The 18,059-nt window shown below is 56.8% G+C and overlaps 1 protein-coding gene across 1 annotated transcript; it reads right to left on the bottom strand.

Moving 5' to 3' along the window:
• Positions 1–2,899: 2,899 nt before the first annotated feature.
• On the bottom strand, positions 2,900–10,077 carry CFAP410 (cilia and flagella associated protein 410). Its single transcript, XM_068145668.1, has 7 exons — positions 9,950–10,077; positions 9,416–9,434; positions 8,598–8,644; positions 6,827–7,056; positions 6,036–6,198; positions 5,171–5,264; positions 2,900–4,107 (listed from the first exon to the last, which is right to left on the bottom strand). Exons 1-7 carry the CDS (start codon positions 10,024–10,026, stop codon positions 3,982–3,984), a joined length of 756 nt encoding a protein of 251 aa, XP_068001769.1. The 5' UTR covers positions 10,027–10,077; the 3' UTR covers positions 2,900–3,981.
• Positions 10,078–18,059: the final 7,982 nt, after the last annotated feature.

Here is an 18,059-nt window from a genome sequence, read left to right as displayed (position 1 = left end):
GAGCGCCGAGGCCCTGTGGGGAGGGATGAGGCTGGCAGAGCCGGGATTAGAAGGGGGATGAGCAAAGCCAGATGGTTTGCTGCAACCAGATTAATGCCAGGCCAGGATGTTTCCCTGCTTTGTGTGTCCTCAAAGCCTGGCAGAGTGGCACTGTGGGTGGCCACAGCCGGTGCGAGGTCAGCATCCCCCTGTGGGCAGACTTCACCAGCGCGGGGGGAAAACGTGCTGCTTGTTTTGGTTGCTGCCTTCACGGGCAGCGCAGGAGCGGCGTCTGAAGGCGATGTGTTTGCTGCCTGAGGCAGCCTCTCGGGGTGGCTGCCAAGTGTGCTGGCTCCTGCCTGCAGTGCTGGAGCTTGGCTGGGCTCTGCTGCTTGTAGCCCCTTTCCCAGGCCACTTTTTCCTCCTGGGGCTTCTGGCTCACTGCTCCAGTCTCTGAAGCATTGCCATCATGAAGACACATGACAGCATCTGGGGTAGAACATGCAGTTATTCTTGCCTCCCCATGGAGCTGTCCCCATGGGTCAAGTCCCCTTTTAATGTCAGTGCTTTTCCCCTGGCTGGACACATCATTTGTTTTAGGCTCTGAGGAGGAGGATGATCTCCCCTGAGAAACTGCAGACCTAGCTGAGGGAGGCAGCACTGCTGCTACTCCTGGGCAAGTATCTGCTCTGAGGACCCCAGGCAGAGACCTAACTGCTCCTCCCAGCATCAGCAGGTGAGAAACAAGATCTGCCACCACCTGAAGTGAGCCTGCAGGAAGGCTGCAGAGGGACTTTTCCTGAGAGTGTCTAGAGACAGGACAAGGAGGAATGGTTTGAAGGTGAGGGAGAGCAGGGTTAGAGTGGAGCTGAGGAAGAAGTTCTTCACTATGAGGGTGGTGAGACTCTGGAGTGGGTTGCCCGGGGAGGTTGTGGTTGCCCCCTCCTAGGGGGTGTTCAAGACCAGGCTGGATGAGGCTGTGAGCAGCCCAGTCTAATGGAGAGATGTCCTTGCCCCTGGCAGGGAGGTTGGAGTAGATCTCTGAAGTCCCTTCCAACCTGAGCTATTCTATGATTCCACCTTCCTATGGAGCCTCAGCTGGCTCCCACCAGCCACGGCCCTCCCCCCACTGCCGTGGCCCCACATGCCTGCCTCACCATTGGCCTTCCCAAGTCTCCAGAGCTGCTTTGAACACAAATCAATGCTGGACCTGTGCCCACGAGCAGCCAGCCTCTGGTGTTTTCCATAGCCACCCTCACCACTCAATGCCCCCTGCCTTGGAAGCAGGTCGGGGTGAAAGCAGGTCATGCTGTGAAGGCCTGGGGTGGTGCCACAGCCCAAGTGGAGCCTCCTGCCCAGGTGCAGCTGGCAAGCCCTGGGCACTTGGCTCCTCTCCACCGTGCCGTTTCTCCAGCCTGCTGCTCTGAGCAGCTCAGAGCAGCAGGCTGGGCACTGGAGGGGTTGGCACAGCACCACAGTCTTCCAGCAGCCAAGTTTAGGGTGTGAATGGGGGAAGGGCTTGTCCTCACCCTCCAAGCCAGCCCCAGAGGGGTCACTGGAGCCCTACCGCCTCTTGTGTCCAGGAAAAAAAGCCTGGAGTGCCAGGTTCCTGGAGGGAGGTGCGAGAGGCATAGCTCCTGCAACCCTCGAGAGGCACCCACCCCGGGCCCTGCCAGGAAGGGCACCCAGGCTCCCTGACACATCCAGCCCCAGCAGGAAGGCAGAGCAAAACAAGCCAGGAGCGTCTCGCAGCAAGAGCGGGCGGCCAGAGGCAGGGCCAGAGGCCAGCCTGCCCTCGGGGCTGCGCCGAGAGCGAGGCGCGGTGGGGAGCACCAAGGGGGCTGGCTGCGGCTGGGGCGCTGCTCCTGGCCAAGTATGACAAGCACAGCACGTAGGCAGCGAGCTCTGCTCTGGGAGCGGAGCAGCCTCGGGCGATTGCTCCATTCACCACCTCCACCGCCGCGCAGGCCCCGATGACAAACGGTGAGGCCGGCTCCCATCGCTCCCAGCACAGCCCAGGGCAGCTGCCTGCTCCGCCGGCATGGGAAAGGCGTGACTCCTGCCACCCGGCACAAAGCCTGGGCCAGGGCAAACAAGCAAGCGAGCTGAGGGCTAAGTCTCCTGGGCCCTGGCTGTCGAGGGAAGTCTGCTAGCCTGTAAATCACTGTGTCCCGCTACATGCAGCTGGGTTTAATGCAGAAGGCAAGAACTAGGTCATGGTTGACTCCCCGTCACTGATGTGGTGTTCAGGGACATGGATGTGGTAGAGCCAGACAATGGGTGGACTTGACCATCTTAAGGTCTTTTCCAACCAAAATGATTACATGGTTCTGTGATTCTAGGTCATTTGAGGAGTTAAAGGCTATCTTCACCCAAGTGCTGCTGCTCCAACTGTGCCTCCTCCCATCGAGGTCAAGCAGCCAGGCTTATGGACACAGGGCTGCTGCTGCTACCCCCAGGCAGCACTGTTTCCTGGCAGCATGAACCAGCCCAAAGGGGCTCAGACACCTTTACAGCAGGGAGAGTGGAGGTATGGAGGGACCACACTGCCCTAGGCAGCACCAGAGACCACAGCAGAGAGGCCTCGTGTCCTGCGGCTCAGGGGCCACCGTCCTGCCTGGGCCAGCTTTCACCTCTGCACACACACCTGAGCTTTGCTCACCAGCTCTTTTGATTCCTGTGCTCTGTATGCAAGGCTCTTGGAGAGGCCAGTGGCTTTGAAGTGCAGCCCTGCAGCAGCCTGGAGGCAGGGGAGCCATTTGCCAGGGCCAGTGAAGCGGGAAGGGGCAGGGGCCCACAGCCCTCCTCCTGCTCTGCAGGGCAAACAACGTGAGCTGTCAACCAGACCTAATGGAGCAAAGCCCAGGGTCAGTTTTTCTTGCCATGTTTGCCAGAGTCCAGCCACAACTGACACGTCCTGGAGGGCTAATTGGTTTTATTGGGTGTGTCACAAGGCTCTTAGTTGGTGTTTACCAGCTCTCCATCAAATCTTGGTAAATGCAGCTGCCTGTGCAAACTGGGCAGTAGAGCTTGGATTGTTTTCCTTCCCTGACTGCAGAAAGCACAGAGGCTTCTCACTCTGACCTGACAGCTCCTTAAGCTGCTCTAATGCCTGCAGGGGCATGTGGGGGTAAGAGCACAGCTGAGCATTCAGAATCTGGCAGAGAGAAATTTGTCTCACCTAGGCTGCACCGAGCTCTTCCCCAGGCTGCCTGACTGCCAAGGCAGATGCTACATGTGCTGATGGGGACCTGGAGAACTCAGGAGCTGAGGACACAGAGAAATCAGACATTTGACCTTCATAGTCTGCACCAGACAGCTCTTGGTGTTCATTCCAGGCAGCATCTCCCTGAGAGGCTTCACACAAGCCAATCTTTATGGTAGGAACTGCCTTCAGAGTCTGCTCCCCACAGAGCTGGCCCAGCAGGAAGGCAGCAAGCAGCAGTGGCCTTTCCAGCCACCAGCCCGCTCTGCCATCCCCTTTGATCACACAGCAGAGTCCCTCACTGAGCCCTGCTCCCTCCTGCTACATGGACTTGCCTGCAGCTCCCCCCAAACCACCCCAGCCACACCAGGTACAAAGGTTGATGGAACCTGCTCCGAGAGCAGGAAAGCTCCTGAGAGCCAGGGCAGGCACTGCCAGCCCCAGCACGATGGGCACAGCTGAGGGACGATGGCAGGAGCTACAGGGGCTGCCAGCCCCAGCACGATGGGCACAGCTGAGGGACAATGGCAGGAGCTACAGGGGCTGCCAGCCCCAGCACGATGGGCACAGCTGAGGGACGATGGCAGGAGCTACAGGGGCTGCCAGCCCCAGCACGATGGGCACAGCTGAGGGGCGATGGCAGGAGCTACAGGGGCTGCCAGCAGCACTCATCCCAGCTCCACTGCGGGGGGAACGCAGCAGGAAGCACGGAGGCTTTGGCTGCAGCCAGGCGTGTGTGGGCAGAGCAGCGCCCCGGGGCTGGGCTGGTGCTCCAGGGAGGTCTGTAATGTGCACTGTCAGTCCTCCTGCAGCTCCTTCTTCCCAGAGGCCTGGAGCCTCTGCCCCACTGACTGCTGAACAATCTCCAGCCCCTCCGTGTCCAGCTCCTTCAGCAGAAGCAGGATGGCATTCAGGATATTGCTCTGTTGGGACAAGACAGACATTGCTTTACAGAAGCCTGGAAAAGGACATTGGATTTGCAGAGATGCTCTCTCCAGGAACTCCACTGCCACCACCACGGGCAGCAGTTGCAACAGCCACCTGCAGCGCCAGGGCCAGAGCAACCAAGCCCTGGGGGCAAACACGTGCAGAAGCTGTAGGAGATGAGCCAGGCTCACTGGAATGCAGGACAGCTCCAGCACAGGCGGCCTGCCTGCCTCTGGCTGCTGGCCACCACCCCAACAGTAGCTTCTTGTGAGGAAAAGCACATTCAGGAGCTGCTGCTTCTCTCCAGTGTGACCATGTGTAGGAAGAGAAATGACAGAGACCCTCTGATCTGAGCAGTAAGAGCTGATAGAATGACAAAAGCTCAGGACTGAGGGAACCCTTGATGGTCCCCAGCCCAACCTCCCACCAGTGCAGGACCACTGCCAATACCAGACCATGGCTCTTGTCAAACCATGTCTTGAAAAGCCCCAGGGAGAGATTCCTCAGCCTCTCTGAATAACTGTCCTTCTAGGGAAAATCCTTCCTAACATCCAGCCTGAACCTGCCCAGCTGCACCCTGTGGCCATTTCCCCTTCTCTAATGCTTCCTTTTCTTCTGAAGGCCAGGTCACAGCATTCCACTTCAAAGCAATCCACTAAAGCACACCTCCAACGTGAGCAAAAGACAGACTGCAGGTGACTAAGGTAAGGCAGGACATATCTAGACCTCACTCTGGCCTTCCCATGCCAGCTGAGGTGGCACCGAGCCCAGCAGACAGCAAGTCCCAGCTCAACAGCCAAGGTCCACGCGGCTGGCCCAGGGGTACACCATGGAGGAGGCTGAGGAACCACCTAGGCCTTCAACCCAGCAGCCTCCTTTCCACCAGGCAGTCTGCTGGCTGCATTTCAGATGCTGCCCAACTCCCACGTGCTCTTAGCACAGCCCCAGTGGATGTGAGCTCCTGAGCAGCCTCCCCAGGAGGACAAACCCCATGGGGCTTTCATTGCCTGGCGTGACAGCTGGAGGGTGAGAAGCTATTTGGTCTTCAAGGATACTCACTCTCTTCTTTTGGCTGCAGTCTGCCTCCCGAGGTGAAAAGGAGGAGAACTTGTCCCTGGGAAGAGGCTTCATACCCAGCTCCTCTCGAATTTTGCTGAAGGGGAGGAAGAGCAAACGCTGCTATGTTTAAGGCCAGGCTGGATGTGGCTCTGAGCAACCTGATCTAATGTGAGGTGTCCCTGCCCACGGCAGAGGGCTGGAACCAGATGATCCTTGAGGTCCCTTCCAACCCTGATGACTCTGTGACCAGCTGGGAGAACCTTACTCTGCCAGGCCAATCCTTCCTAATCCTTGATGGTCACCACGTGGGAAGTATCTAGCTGAAGGATTCAAGGCACACCTATTCACACCCCACCACTGCCTGCTGGCCACAACATCCCCAAGCCAGACTCCCACAGGTCAAGCAACAGCCTCACAGCTAGAGAAAGAGAAGCAGCACACTGCCACAAAGTCTTCTCACAGCCCTAACTGGGGTGACAGACTCCCATGCCCAACGCTAGCTGGGACTGCAGCCCATGGCACACTGCAGTGGGACATGTGCCACAGCTCTGCCGTGCACCCAAGCACGTGGCAGAAGCAGAGCTAAGCAAGACAGGATTGGAGCTCACGCTTCAGAGAGGATCCACCTCTGCCTGCACATGCAGCTGACGTGCTGCAGAGCAGGTACCCACCTGGGGGAGAGACTGGTGTGCAGATACAGAACCAGCCCCACGGGCGCTGTGAAACCAGCACGGCCGCACCACGGCAGCTGGAACAACAGGACTCTGCGCACAGCCGCAGGCCTGGCCCGGGGCCTGGCAGGATCCCTTCATGCTACACTCAAGTCCAGCCCCAAAACGCTCTCAGCTCCCGAGCAAGCCCTCACTTTGTCTCCTCCAGGCTGAAGTTCAGCAGGTCGCTCTCAGTCTCCGCTGTGGACTCGGCTGCGCTGGACTCAGGGCAGCCATTCTCCACCTTCCTCCTGGCTGGTGGGGCTGTGATCTCCTCCCCATCCACCAGCGCCTGGGACAGTTCTTCCTCTGTCACAGCTGCAAAAGCCAGAACAAAATCCTGCTGCAATCAACTCCAGCAGCCCAGAAGACTGTGTGTGTAATGGGGCAGGTACTGCTGCTCTAGAGTTACACCCCAGGGCTGTGGTCCAAAACCTGTCCTTTGTGCAGGCCCTTTGCTTTCATCCTCCTGTGGTAAAACCTGTGCAGGGGAGTGCCAGCAGCTGCCACCAGTCTCTCAAAGAGGGAAAAGTGTCTGGGATGCAAACACACTTTGCCACTTCCTGTCTCTGGAGCAGGCTCCAAAAGCCACCAAATTACTGCCACCAGACAGAAAAGGCTTCTCATTTTTGTTACAACAGCAGATCCAGTTACAGAATCTTTGTTTTGCCACAGCAAAGTAGAGAGCTTCAAATCCCCACTAATTAGTGGGATTGTCTCAGCTGCACTCAGGCTCTCTTGGCTATTGTTAACTCTGGCACTGCAAGGGAGAAAACAGCTTAGGAGTGGTGGATCTCCCAGAGGAGACAGCCTCCACCAGATGCCACCGGGCTGAGTATCACTACCACATCCAGGAGTCGGCAAAGGACACCTAAACAAGAGGAACCAACACATCACCAGCTTCCAGTTCCTGCTGCCCACGGTTTAGGGCTGGCTGTCTACCCACCTTGGTTATCCAGCTTCTGCAGGCTGGGCAGGTTGCGCAGCACCGTCATCCGGTAGTGGTGGGGGTCTGAGCCACAGCAGGGGTTCTCCGACAGCCACAGGACCCGCAGCCGGGGCAGGCTTTTGAGGTAGAAGAGCTCATGCAGGCTTGCAATGTTGTTCTTCCTCAGGTAGAGTTCACTCAGATTCTGGCACTGGTTCAGAGGCTCAAGGTCAGAGATGCCATTCACGCTGCAGGGGAATCAATCATGGCATCAGAGACCACTGAGCTCATCCCTTCTTTGCTGTACTGTCCAGCTGGGAGCACGGCCCCTGCAGCACAGCAGCCTCCCAGCTGGGAGCAGGGCCCCTGCAGCACAGCAGCCTCCCAGCTGGGAGCACGGCCCCTGCAGCACAGCAGCCTCCCAGCTGGGAGCACGGCCCCTGCAGCACAGCAGCCTCCCAGCTGGGAGCACGGCCCCTGCAGCACAGCAGCCTCCCAGCTGGGAGCACGGCCCCTGCAGCACAGCACTCTCCCAGCTGGGAGCATGGCCCCTGCAGCACAGCAACCTCCCAGCTGGGAGCATAGCCCCTGCAGCACAGCAGCCTCCCAGCTGGGAGCACAGCCCCTGCAGCACAGCAGCCTCCCAGCTGGGAGCACGGCCCCTGCAGCACAGCAGCCTCCCAGCTGGGAGCACAGCCCCTGCAGCACAGCAGCCTCCCAGCTGGGAGCAGGGCCCCTGCAGCACAGCAGCCTCCCAGCTGGGAGCACGGCCCCTGCAGCACAGCAGCCTCCCAGCTGGGAGCACGGCCCCTGCAGCACAGCAGCCTCCCAGCTGGGAGCACGGCCCCTGCAGCACAGCACTCTCCCAGCTGGGAGCACGGCCCCTGCAGCACAGCAGTCTCCCAGCTGGGAGCACGGCCCCTGCAGCACAGCACTCTCCCAGCTGGGAGCAGGGCCCCTGCAGCACAGCACTCTCCCAGCTGGGAGCACGGCCCCTGCAGCACAGCACTCTCCCAGCTGGGAGCATGGCCCCTGCAGCACAGCAGCCTCCCAGCTGGGAGCCTAAGCTGTGATCCAGCAGCGCAGCAGCTTTCCATCTCCCTTTCCTACACCAGCTTCACTGGGGAGCCTCATCCTGGCAGCGCACAGCAAGGGCCATGCAGGGCCCTGTGGCTTTGCACAGGACAAAATTAGAGCATTTCATCTTTTTAAACATGTAATTAAAACCCAGCAGCCCGTCTTCTCTGCCAAAGAAAAGTAACAGCTGCAGCTTCCCCTGAACGCCCATCACACCCCCACTCTTCTGCAGCAGTTCCCCACTCACTGAAGGACAGCCTGTTCAAGGCTTGCAGTCTGACAGGCTCAAATTTGCAGGCAGCACTGACTCTTCAGGCTCCCCAGAGCAGGTGAAGGATGGGAGTGCTGGAGGGAGGCTTGAAGATAGGAAAGCTTTTCAGGATCCAAGAAGCATTTGAACAGGCATTCTGCAAACTGGCCTTACAGAGAAGCCTGGAGGATTCCATCTAAACCACTGAAAAGGACTTGGGGAGCAACAGTGCTAAGAGGTTTTAACACCTCTTGAAACCAGAATTCTTTTCTTAAGCATCAAAGGGAAAGGTGCAGAGGAGCTAGTGGGAGAATAATCACTTCTGCATCTCTGCCACTTGAGAGCTGAGGCAAAAAGAGCCAGGCGGTTCAGACACTCAGCCACAGAGAGATGGTAAGATACCAGCCCCATGACAAAGGTGATGTCCCCCATCCCCTCCAAAGCTGGCACTCTGACATTCACCTGAATGTGATCACCTCGATGTTGGGTAAGTCCCGGCATATGGATATCTAGGCAGGTAGAGAGAGAAGAGGCAAGTTGGCACACCCCCCAAAAATGGGAGGGGGAGCGGGGGTGGGTCGGAAAGCCAATTTAAATCACGAGCAAGAAAGATAATAGCGAGACCCAGAACTGAGGATTTTGCTTCCGTTTAACCAGAGCTTAACAGCAGCAGATTTGCTTCCAGTCAGTGCAGAGTCAGCAGCTCCTGTGCCCTCCCTGCTCAGGAATGGAAGTGCAGCCAGCAGCCAACAGCACGTCGCGCTTCCGCTCCAGCAACTCTGCAGTCTCCAACCCGGCTTCCAGCCCCCGCACCCGGGAGAGGATCCCTCTTAACCCCAGCCAGCCCTCTCCCAACCACAGTACGTCATCCGAAGTTCCAGAGAGCCGAGGCAGGTCTCAGGGTCCTGCTTTCTGGGAATTTCCCAAGTGTCTCTGGAACAACAGTCCTTTGAGATGCTAATCCATCCCGAGAAGCGCTGCAGCTCGCTGGCAGCGGGCCAGCCCCAGGCCCTGCCTGCGCCATCCTCCCCGCCCCGCCCCCCGCATCCTCCCCGCCCCGCCCCGATACCCGCATCCTCCCCGCCCCGCCCCCCGCATCCTCCCCTCCCCGCCCCGACACCCGCATCCTCCCCGCCCCGCCCCGGCCGCCGGCCCCGGCTGAGCCTTCGCCGCTGCGACAGCACCGCCGGCTACCGGCCGCGGCTGGACGCGGCAGCCTGCCGGGGCCCCTCCTCGCTGGCTCGTCCCGGCAGGATGGGAGCGGGAAGCGCCGTACTTACATCGGTCAGGCGGCTGCCCCTGCGGAGGAGAGCAGGGAGAGGGCTGGCACTGGGGGCACGGCGGGGCGCAGCCCCAGCCAGGCACCGCCACCACCTCCAGCCAGGACCACCGAGGCTGCTCTGGCACAGCCCACTGTGGGCCCCCCCATACCACACCGCCCTGTCCCCCCTAGCCCAGCCCTGCTTTCCCCGCCATCCAGCCCTGCCTGTTCCCCCTCGTCCATCCCTAACTGTCCCCCTTCATCCCTGCCTGTTCCCCCTCGTCCATCCCTAACTGTCCCCCTTCATCCCTGCCTGTTCCCCCTCGTCCATCCCTAACTGTCCCCCTCCATCCCTGCCTGTTCCTCCTCACCCATCCCTGCCTGTTCCCCCCGTCCATCCCTGCCTGTTCCCCCCACTCTAACCATCCACCCCTATCTAGTCCCCGCCCCCCCCGCCATCTCTCCCCGCCTGCGCCCCAGGCCTGCCGGTATCCCGAGGCCTTGCCCGCCCCGCCTCCCGCCAGGCGCCTGGCCGTGCCCCCCCGACGCCCACCAGCAGTTTAGGCGGCGGACACCGTCGAGCGCGGCGGCTTTGGATCGCGCGAGCACGACGGCGCGCGTCAGCCTCATGGCGGGGCCGGGCCGCGCCGCGCCGCATCGCCAGGGGCCCCCAGCGGCCGCGCAGGCTCCTCCCAGGCGGGGCGGGCCCGGCACGGCCGCCTGAGCTCCGCGGGGCGCTGCGCCGCTTCGGCCGCCTCCGCTTCCCCGCCGCGCTCCCTCCCCTGCCCTGCTTCCCGCGCCTGGCCGGGGGCCGGCCGCGAGTACGGGAGCCAGCCACAGCCCTCCGGACCCGCTGGGTGTCCTGCTGGGGCTCTGCCCACCCTGGATTCCTGAGCGGAGCCCTCTTGACTGCCGCAGGCTCCGTGCCCTCGAGCTCCCTGAGGTGCAGTTTGGTTTAATTACTTCATACTTAGGTCTCCGTTTGATTATTCGCTTCATTACATCTTATTAAAGGACGTTTTGTGCCTAGAGCAGCGCCTTGCTCTAACCTCACACGTGTACATAAACCTCTGCCTCTGTCCTTACGAAGAGGGCATGGCTGAAACCCCTGTTGATGCACGCTTCTGCCCCACCTCGCACAGCACGCATGGAAACACAGCTAGCGCTGCTGACTGCCGCGGCACCGGCAGCCCCGGCACCGGGAGCCCCAGCACCGGGAGCCCCGGGAGCCCCAGCACCAGCCCTCCTCCTTCGCTTTTTGGAGCGATGTTTGCTGTGATGTGTCTCCAGGCTGTACCTTCAGGGGCTCAGCACGCAGCTCTAGGAGGAGTGGGGGGAACTGGTAAAGCTGAGCTGAAAAGGTGTGGAGAAACGGTGTGGTTAGTAAAGGCTGACAGTCCAAAAGGGGTTAATGCAGAGCCTCCCGGTGGTTTTGACTGCGTGTTTCTGCCTTATTCAACAACCAAAGTGACTGCAGGATGGAGGAGGCTGGCACTTACTTTCCTTTTTATGCTGGTGGTTTTGGGTAAGTGAGGGGCCAAGAGACACTTTCAGAGCTGGATATACAAGCACTTGGATGCAAGTGAAGCAATTGTTTGAGCTCCTGGCTGCTCTGCAACTTAGGCAGCTGCAGGATCCAACTCCTTGTGCAGGAAAAGTTTTCATCGCTAGAGGTTGGTGTTCACAAGGGAGAGAGAGGAGTCCTGTCCAACCTGTCACCCAACACCTCATGACTACTAAACCACAGCACCAAGTGCCATGTCCAGTCCCCTCTTGAACACCTCCAGGGATGGGGACTCCACCACCTCCCTGGGCAGCACATTCCAATGGCTAACAACTCTCTCTGGGAAGAACTTTCTCCTCACCTCCAGCCTAAACTTCCCCTGGCACAGCTTGAGACTGTGTCCTCTTGTTCTGGTGCTGGTTGCCTGGGAGAAGAGACCAACCCCCTCCTGGCTACAGCCTCCCTTCAGGTAGTTGTAGAGAGCAAGAAGGTCTCCCCTGAGCCTCCTCTTCTCCAGGCTAAGCAACCCCAGCTCCCTCAGCCTCTCCTCACAGGGCTGTGCTCCAGACCCCTCCCCAGCTTTGTTGCCCTTCTCTGGACACATTCAAGAGTCTCAATGTCCTTCTTGAATTGAGGGGCCCAGAACTGGACACAGGACTCAAGGTGTGGCCTAACCAGTGCTGAGCACAGGGCAGGATGACCTCCCTGCTCCTGCTGGCCACACTAAGGAGTACATAGAAATGATGAGGTGTGGCACACCATGGAGTGTATGCTCTAAATGCTGGCACCAGGCAATTCACACCACCAGGGCTGGCCTCACATAACTTTGTGCTGTGATGACAGCATCTGACTTTTGTCTGAAACAAATCACAGTTCTTGACAGGCAGCTCAGGCTTCCAATCTCCTGCTTAGAACTGCATATGCTATGGAGTGAGCATTAGGGCTTCAAGTGTCACCAGAGCCTCAGGCTTGCTTTCTTTCCATTGATCACCTGTGCAGAGCAGCTTTATGCTGCAAGGTGGAAGAGGGATTCTCAGCTCTATTTCCTCTTCAAGAGATTGCAAAAGTACTTTGATGCAATGGACAATGCTATGAGAGGGAAGTTTTGCTTTGCATAGGAGTTGCCTTGCATGGCATGCATGTTTATTTCTAAAGTCAAAGAAACCCTGCAACCATGGAACTGGTTGTGTGCAGCTGAGAATTCATCAAGATGGTAAACTCAAAGTGCTTTCCAAGTGCTGTTACTGTAAACCTTCTGCTAATCTGCATGAGGCCAGCTTTGATGCTCTCAGAAGCTGCTCAAATGAGGGCCACTTTAAACTCTCCCATGGTGGGATCAATTAGGGGAACACTGGTTTCCTGATAAAAGGATACACCTGCATGTTATTTCTCATTACCAAGTGAGAGAGGGGGACATGGGCTTAATAGTTGAGGATCTGGGAGACTGTTAAGCTCTACACTGAGCTTCTTGTTGGGAAAATGTCTTGGGTTTGGCTAGCCACCCTCATTGCTGGGGCAGGACAAATGGCTGCTCGTCACCTGAGTCGTGGTCTTGCTGGAGGCGCTCAGCTCTCTCTTTGAGTAAGTCATGCTGCTCCTGTGAGGTTTCCTTTCCTTGCTGCTAAGCTAAGTCTTACTGCTTTGTGTTTGCTGAGAGGCCAGAGCCTTTACAGAGCTGGTGCACTCACGTCAGACGATGTGTGCTACCACCCAGAGTACTGGATTCAGTTCTGGAGCCTCTATTACAGGAAGGGTCTGGAGGTGCTGGAATGTGTCCAGAGAAGGGCCACAAGGATGAGCAGAGGGCTGGAGCTGCTCTCTTATGAGGACAGACTGAGGGAGTTGGGGTTGTTCAGTCTGGGGAAGAGAAGGCTCTGAGGAGACCTTCTTGTGGCCTTCCAATATCTGAAGGGGGCTACAAGAAAGCTGGGGAGGGACTTTTGAGGGTGTCAGAGAGTGAATGGTTAGATTCACATTGGATGTGAGGAAGAAGTTGTTCCCCATGAGAACGGTGAGAGCCTGGCCCAGGTTGCCCAGGGAGGTGGTAGCAGCCTCATCCCTGGAGGTGTTTGCAGCCGGGCTGGATGTGGCTGTGAGCAACCTGCTGTGGTGTGAGGTGTCCCTGCCCATGGCAGGGGGTTGGAGCTGGCTGAGCCTTGAGGTCCCTTCCTGCCCTAAAGATTCTGTGATTCTGTGGTAGCTTACTGGTGCCTCTGGCTTCTCTGTGTGAAATGTACTTTTGAGTATCTTGGCATTTGCTACACCCTATGGCTGGAGCCAGATAGAGTGGAGGGCCAGCCTGAAGATAAGCCAAGTTTTTGCCTTGGCTACCTGGTGTTTCCTTGCCTGTGTGGACTTCAAACTGCACCCAGTGTGAGTTGTAGCCATGTCAGTGACCATGACCTGCCTTGAGTGTGAATAGTTGCTTGAGATTTCCACTTCTAAGTTAGGGAATGGTACAGGTCCTCAAAAAGCCAGCTGAGTTGTGGGGATGAGCACATAAAAAGTCAAGACCATAGAGCTGCTAATTGTACTCTATAGTGCTGGGAAAAACTAATCCAAACCCCCTGCTGGCTCATAAACAAGGAGCAGGCCAAAGTCACTTCTGGATCAAGTCAGATCAAAAGGAAGGAGCTTTTGGGTTTTCCATAATTAAACCCTGCCCTTCCAGGCTCTAACCAACACCAAGCACTGGCTCACAGCAATTATTTTGTTCAGAAATGAATCACAGAATTATCAGGCTTGGAAGGGATCTCAAAGATCTTATAGTTCCACCCCCCCTGCCATGAGCAGGGATGGTTCCCACTAGATCAGGTTGCTCACAGCCACCTCCAGCCTGGCTGCAAACACCTCCAGGCATGAGGCTTCCACCACCTCCCTGGGCAACCTGTGCCAGGCTCTCACCACCCTCATGGGGAACAACTTCCTCCTCACATCCAATCTGAATCTCTCCATTTCTAGTTTTGCTCCATTCCCCCCAGACCTATCACTCCCTGACACCCTCAAAAGTCCCTCCCCAGCTTTCTTGTAGCCCCCTGCAGATCCTGGAAGGCCACAAGAAGGTCTCCTCAGAGCCTTCTCTTCTCCAGACTGAACAGCCCCAACTCCTTCAGTCTGTCCTCATAAGAGAGCAGCTCCAGCCCTCTGCTCATCCTTGTGGCCCTTCTCTGGACACCTTCCAGCACCTCCAGATCTTTCCTGTAACAGAGACCCCAGAATTGGACACATTACTCCAGCTGTGTTCTCAGCAGAGTGGAGCAGAGGGGCAGAATCCCCTTCCTGGCCCTGCTGGCCACACTTGTCTTGCTGCAGCCCAGGCTCTGCTTGGCTCTCTGGTGAATGCTTTGAATCTGCCAAGAAAGGTTAGAGCAGAACACTGGATGTAAGACAGTCTTGGCTGCATCTGTATCTAATCCAGCTGTTTCCTTGTCAGGTTCACTTGCAGAAAGCCTTGAATTGGGACAGAGAAGCCCTGAATCCTTGGTGGCTCTTCCAGACCAGGTGCATGATCTTAGATGAATCACATCCCATCCCTCTGCCTCCGTGTCCGGTAGGTAATTACATCCCAGTGTTGTGAAGTGCTGTGAGACCTTCCAGCCAGTGCTGGGTGTGACTCATTCTCTTTAGAGCAAATGTGCAACACACTCTGCTTAGCATCACAGGTTGTGGAGACCCAGAGGCTTGGCAGCCTGCCATTAGAGGTCACTGGAGCTCTTTGTGTGCTCCACATGAAAACCTGCTCAGACACAGCTATGGTCGCTTCACCTTCCAGTTCAACCTGATTTCCTGAGTATTTGTAGGGGAAGGAATGGGCTGAAGTGAAGGGATGCACAAGTTAGCTGAGATCACGTCTGGGGAAGGCACATGTTGGATGTAGATCCCCAGTCTCACGTTTGGTTTCCTTAGTGATACTACAAATAGCCAAAGCGAGCCAGGGGAGACTGCACAAGAGGTGAAACTGCGCTCCTCTGGGGCCAGGAGGGTGTGAATCTGTTCAGCTTGGCATGCAGGTGAGGTTTCAGAAGAGCATTAAACAAACCCATGGGGAGAGAATAGCACAGATGGTCTAGCTGCTGCTGAATCCCCTGGGCCTGGGGCCCCCTCTCTAGACGTGCTCCTGTCTCTCCCAGACTTTGAGATAAGCAGTGGAGTGTGCTGTGATTTGCATCTCCTGTAAGAGCAGTGGGAAAACAGCACTTTGGAAACTGCACAGTCCAGTAGAATGTAAATACAGGGGAGGGAAAGCAAGCACAGGGAGGAATTAAAGCGTGCTTGGGTTGGGTTGGTGCCCCCAACACCCCCAGTTCTAGAAGAGCTTTGTGCCAAGGCAGTGATGTGGCCAGCTGTTGTCATGGGACCAGTTTGTGTCTTGGCTGGCTGGCTGGTTTTTGTTGTTTGTTTGCTGACAGTAAACTGTAATCAAAGCTTCCTCTCTTAGGGCTTCATTTCTATCAACATGTGCTTTTAATGCTTTGCAAGTATCCTGATCAAGAGCTGTTTCTCTTCTGCTAGTACAGCCACTTAGTATGGGGTGGGGGGGAGGATATGGGCTTGACTAAGCTGGTAAAACAGGGACTTCATCTAATGCAAAGGCTGGCAAGTTTCCAGCTGCTTCAGCTTGTTTTGATGAGAGTTAACAGTATGTGCTGAGCTGAACCATAGAATCATGCAGGTTGGCAAAGACCCCTGGGATCATTGAGTCCAATCACTGACCCTACTCTAAAGAGGTCACATCTAAACCATATCCCCAAGCAGCACAGCCAAACAACCTTTAAACATGGGCAGCCTCCCTGCTGACTCCACCACCTCCCTGGACAGCCTGTTCCAATGCCTGACCACTCTTGGTGGGGGGAAAACTCTTCCTACTGTCCAGTCTAAATCTACCCTGCTGCAGCTTGAGGCTGTTCCTTCTTGTTCTATCACTAATCACCTGTGAGAAGAGACCAGCACCAGCCTCTTTCCCATGTCCTTTCAGAGCAAGGTAGAGAGCAACGAGGTATCCCCTTAGCCTACTCCTTTTCAAGGTAACCATCCCCAGCTCCCTCCATGGCTCTTCAGCAGATTTATTCTCCAGACCCTTTCCCAGCTTCCTTGCCCTCCCCTGCACTTGCTCCAGCACCTCCACATCTCCATGTAGAGCTCCAGCACCTTGATATCTCTGTGTAGAGCTAAGTGATAAAAGGGGCATCTTCAAGGCTTTGTTTTGTGCAGAGAGCCTAGAAAAGGGCAGGGTCCCTGATCAGGCTGGGGGCTGGTCAGTCAGGTCAGACCAGTGAGCCTTACTGCATTCACACTTAGCACAGAGGGGAAGGCAGCACCGTGCTGCAGCCTCACCTTGTTCCCCAAGGTCCATCTGTCATTTGCATCCCATCAGTCTGGTGGCCAGCATCCAGCACAGCTGTCTCCTGGGGATCCAGCCTTGAGAAAAACTCATCCTGCAGCAAACTTGTCTGCTTTTCCCCATGTCTCAGGTTGTCTGCATCTGCAGCATGAGCTTCTCTCACTTGATGGCAAGAGCCTCCACATCCACTCACAACAGGTGGTGGCAAAGCTGTTGTCTTCTGCCATAGACAAGTGTGAACAAAACCACAAGGACCTCATGGTCCTGGTCAGTCAGAGCCATCATCCACCCTGTCAACTGCTACAGGCTGGGCTCAGAGTGGCTGAGAGCAGCCAGGCAGAAAGGGACCTGGGGGTAGTGGTTGACAGCAGCTGAACATGAGCCAGCAGTGTGCCCAGGTGGCCAAGAAGGCCAATGGCATCCTGGCCTGCATCAGGCACAGTGTGGACAGCAGGAGCAGGGAGGTCATTGTGCCCTGTACCCAGCACTGGTTAGGTCACACCTTGAGTCCTGTGTCCAGTTCTGGGCCCCTCAGTTTAAGAAGGACATTGAGAGACTTGAAGGTGTCCAGAGAAGGGCAACAAAGCTGGGGAGGGGTCTGGAGCACAGCCCTGTGAGGAGAGGCTGAGGGAGCTGGGGTTGCTTAGCCTGGAGAGGAGGAGGCTCAGGAGAGACCTTCTTGCTCTCTGCAACTCCCTGGAGGGAGGCTGTAGCCAGGTGGGGGTTGGTCTCTTCTCCCAGGCAACCTGTGACAGTGGGGCAGGAAAGGATAACTAAGGAAAACAGATCTTAAAAGGAACCTGGGGCAGAACAAGAACTGATGCTGGCCAGGTACCTTGGGGTGAAAAGCTAGCTGGGGTGAGAGCTATTAGCTTCTTCTACATGATCCAATCAACCTTTTGAGAGACTGGCTAGGCAGGGTGGAGGGCAAGGCAGAGTAGTCTGGGTGAAAAGACTGCCAGTGTGTTGAAGAGCTTGAGGAATAGGGATTGGATCAGAGCTAAGGTGAAGGTAAGACCCTGAGAGGGCACAGAAGGATATTACTAGAGGGACAGGAGAAGTGGAAGCATGTTTGAGAAGCCTGTGGTGTAAATCACTGGTGCTCAATAAAGTCAGTGCCAAAAGCTTTCTGTCAAGTTGAGTCTCTCTGTCCTGTGCTTTCTGTGGTGCTATGGTAAAGTACCATTGCTTGAAGCAAAGTGGGAAATCAGCCTGGAGAGGGCAGGAAGCATGACAAGGTGAGAAAAAACCAGGAGGTGTGCAGTTCTCAGCCAGCCTGCTCTGGAGGTGACAGCCTGGCCAGCGTGGCTGCCCTCTCCCAGGCTGCTGGAGGTCTCTCGAGATTGTAGGTCTGAGCACACGGCTTGGGCTGTCAGTGAGGGCAAGCTGGGATGTCCTTTGTCAGGCAATCCCCAGGAAACTCTTCCAAGAGCACACTTGTGCCACATCAGTCAGAGTACTGCCCTGCCTCACCTCTTCACTCACCCTGCTTTTGCTCGTGCCCCAGACCTTCTGGCAGGAGAGCCAAGAACCTCGCAGGAGTGCCTGAAGGGCTGTCCTGCCAGGCTCTCTGAGGAGCTCCTGGCAACCCAGAGAGACAAGGGACAGGAGGTCCACCAAAACCAGACCTGGGCTGAGCTGCTGAGTTCTCTTGGACTGCAGCAACCTCCCCAGAAGCCTCCAACTCAGCCTTGTACTGGGATAGTCTGCTGGGCTTCCTGTACTCTGGTGCATTCTTGCTGAGCATCTTGGAAGTGTTTTGGCCAGCAGCACAGGTAGAAGTTCCCTTCTGTTACTAATAATCCTCTTCCTGCATTC

This window comes from Melanerpes formicivorus, unplaced genomic scaffold (genome assembly GCF_026170545.1).
Source record: "Melanerpes formicivorus ecotype bairdi unplaced genomic scaffold, bMelFor1.0.p_v2 SCAF_12, whole genome shotgun sequence".
Lineage (NCBI taxonomy): Eukaryota > Metazoa > Chordata > Aves > Piciformes > Picidae > Melanerpes > Melanerpes formicivorus.
Note: the sequence above shows the minus strand (reverse complement) of the source record. Positions and strands in the feature narration are given on the sequence as shown.

Bases quoted from the DNA above. Each gene is read 5' to 3' on its own strand.
- CFAP410 (XM_068145668.1), bottom strand. From the start codon at position 10,026: ATGAGGCTGACGCGCGCCGTCGTGCTCGCGCGATCCAAAGCCGCCGCG. The intron at 5,265-6,035 runs GTGAGGGCTTGC...CCTCCCCTTCAG, and splicing joins TTCAGCCTGGAGGAGACAAA to CAAAATTCGAGAGGAGCTGG. The intron at 4,108-5,170 runs GTGAGTATCCTT...TTGTCCCAACAG, and splicing joins ACTGCAGCCAAAAGAAGAGA to AGCAATATCCTGAATGCCAT.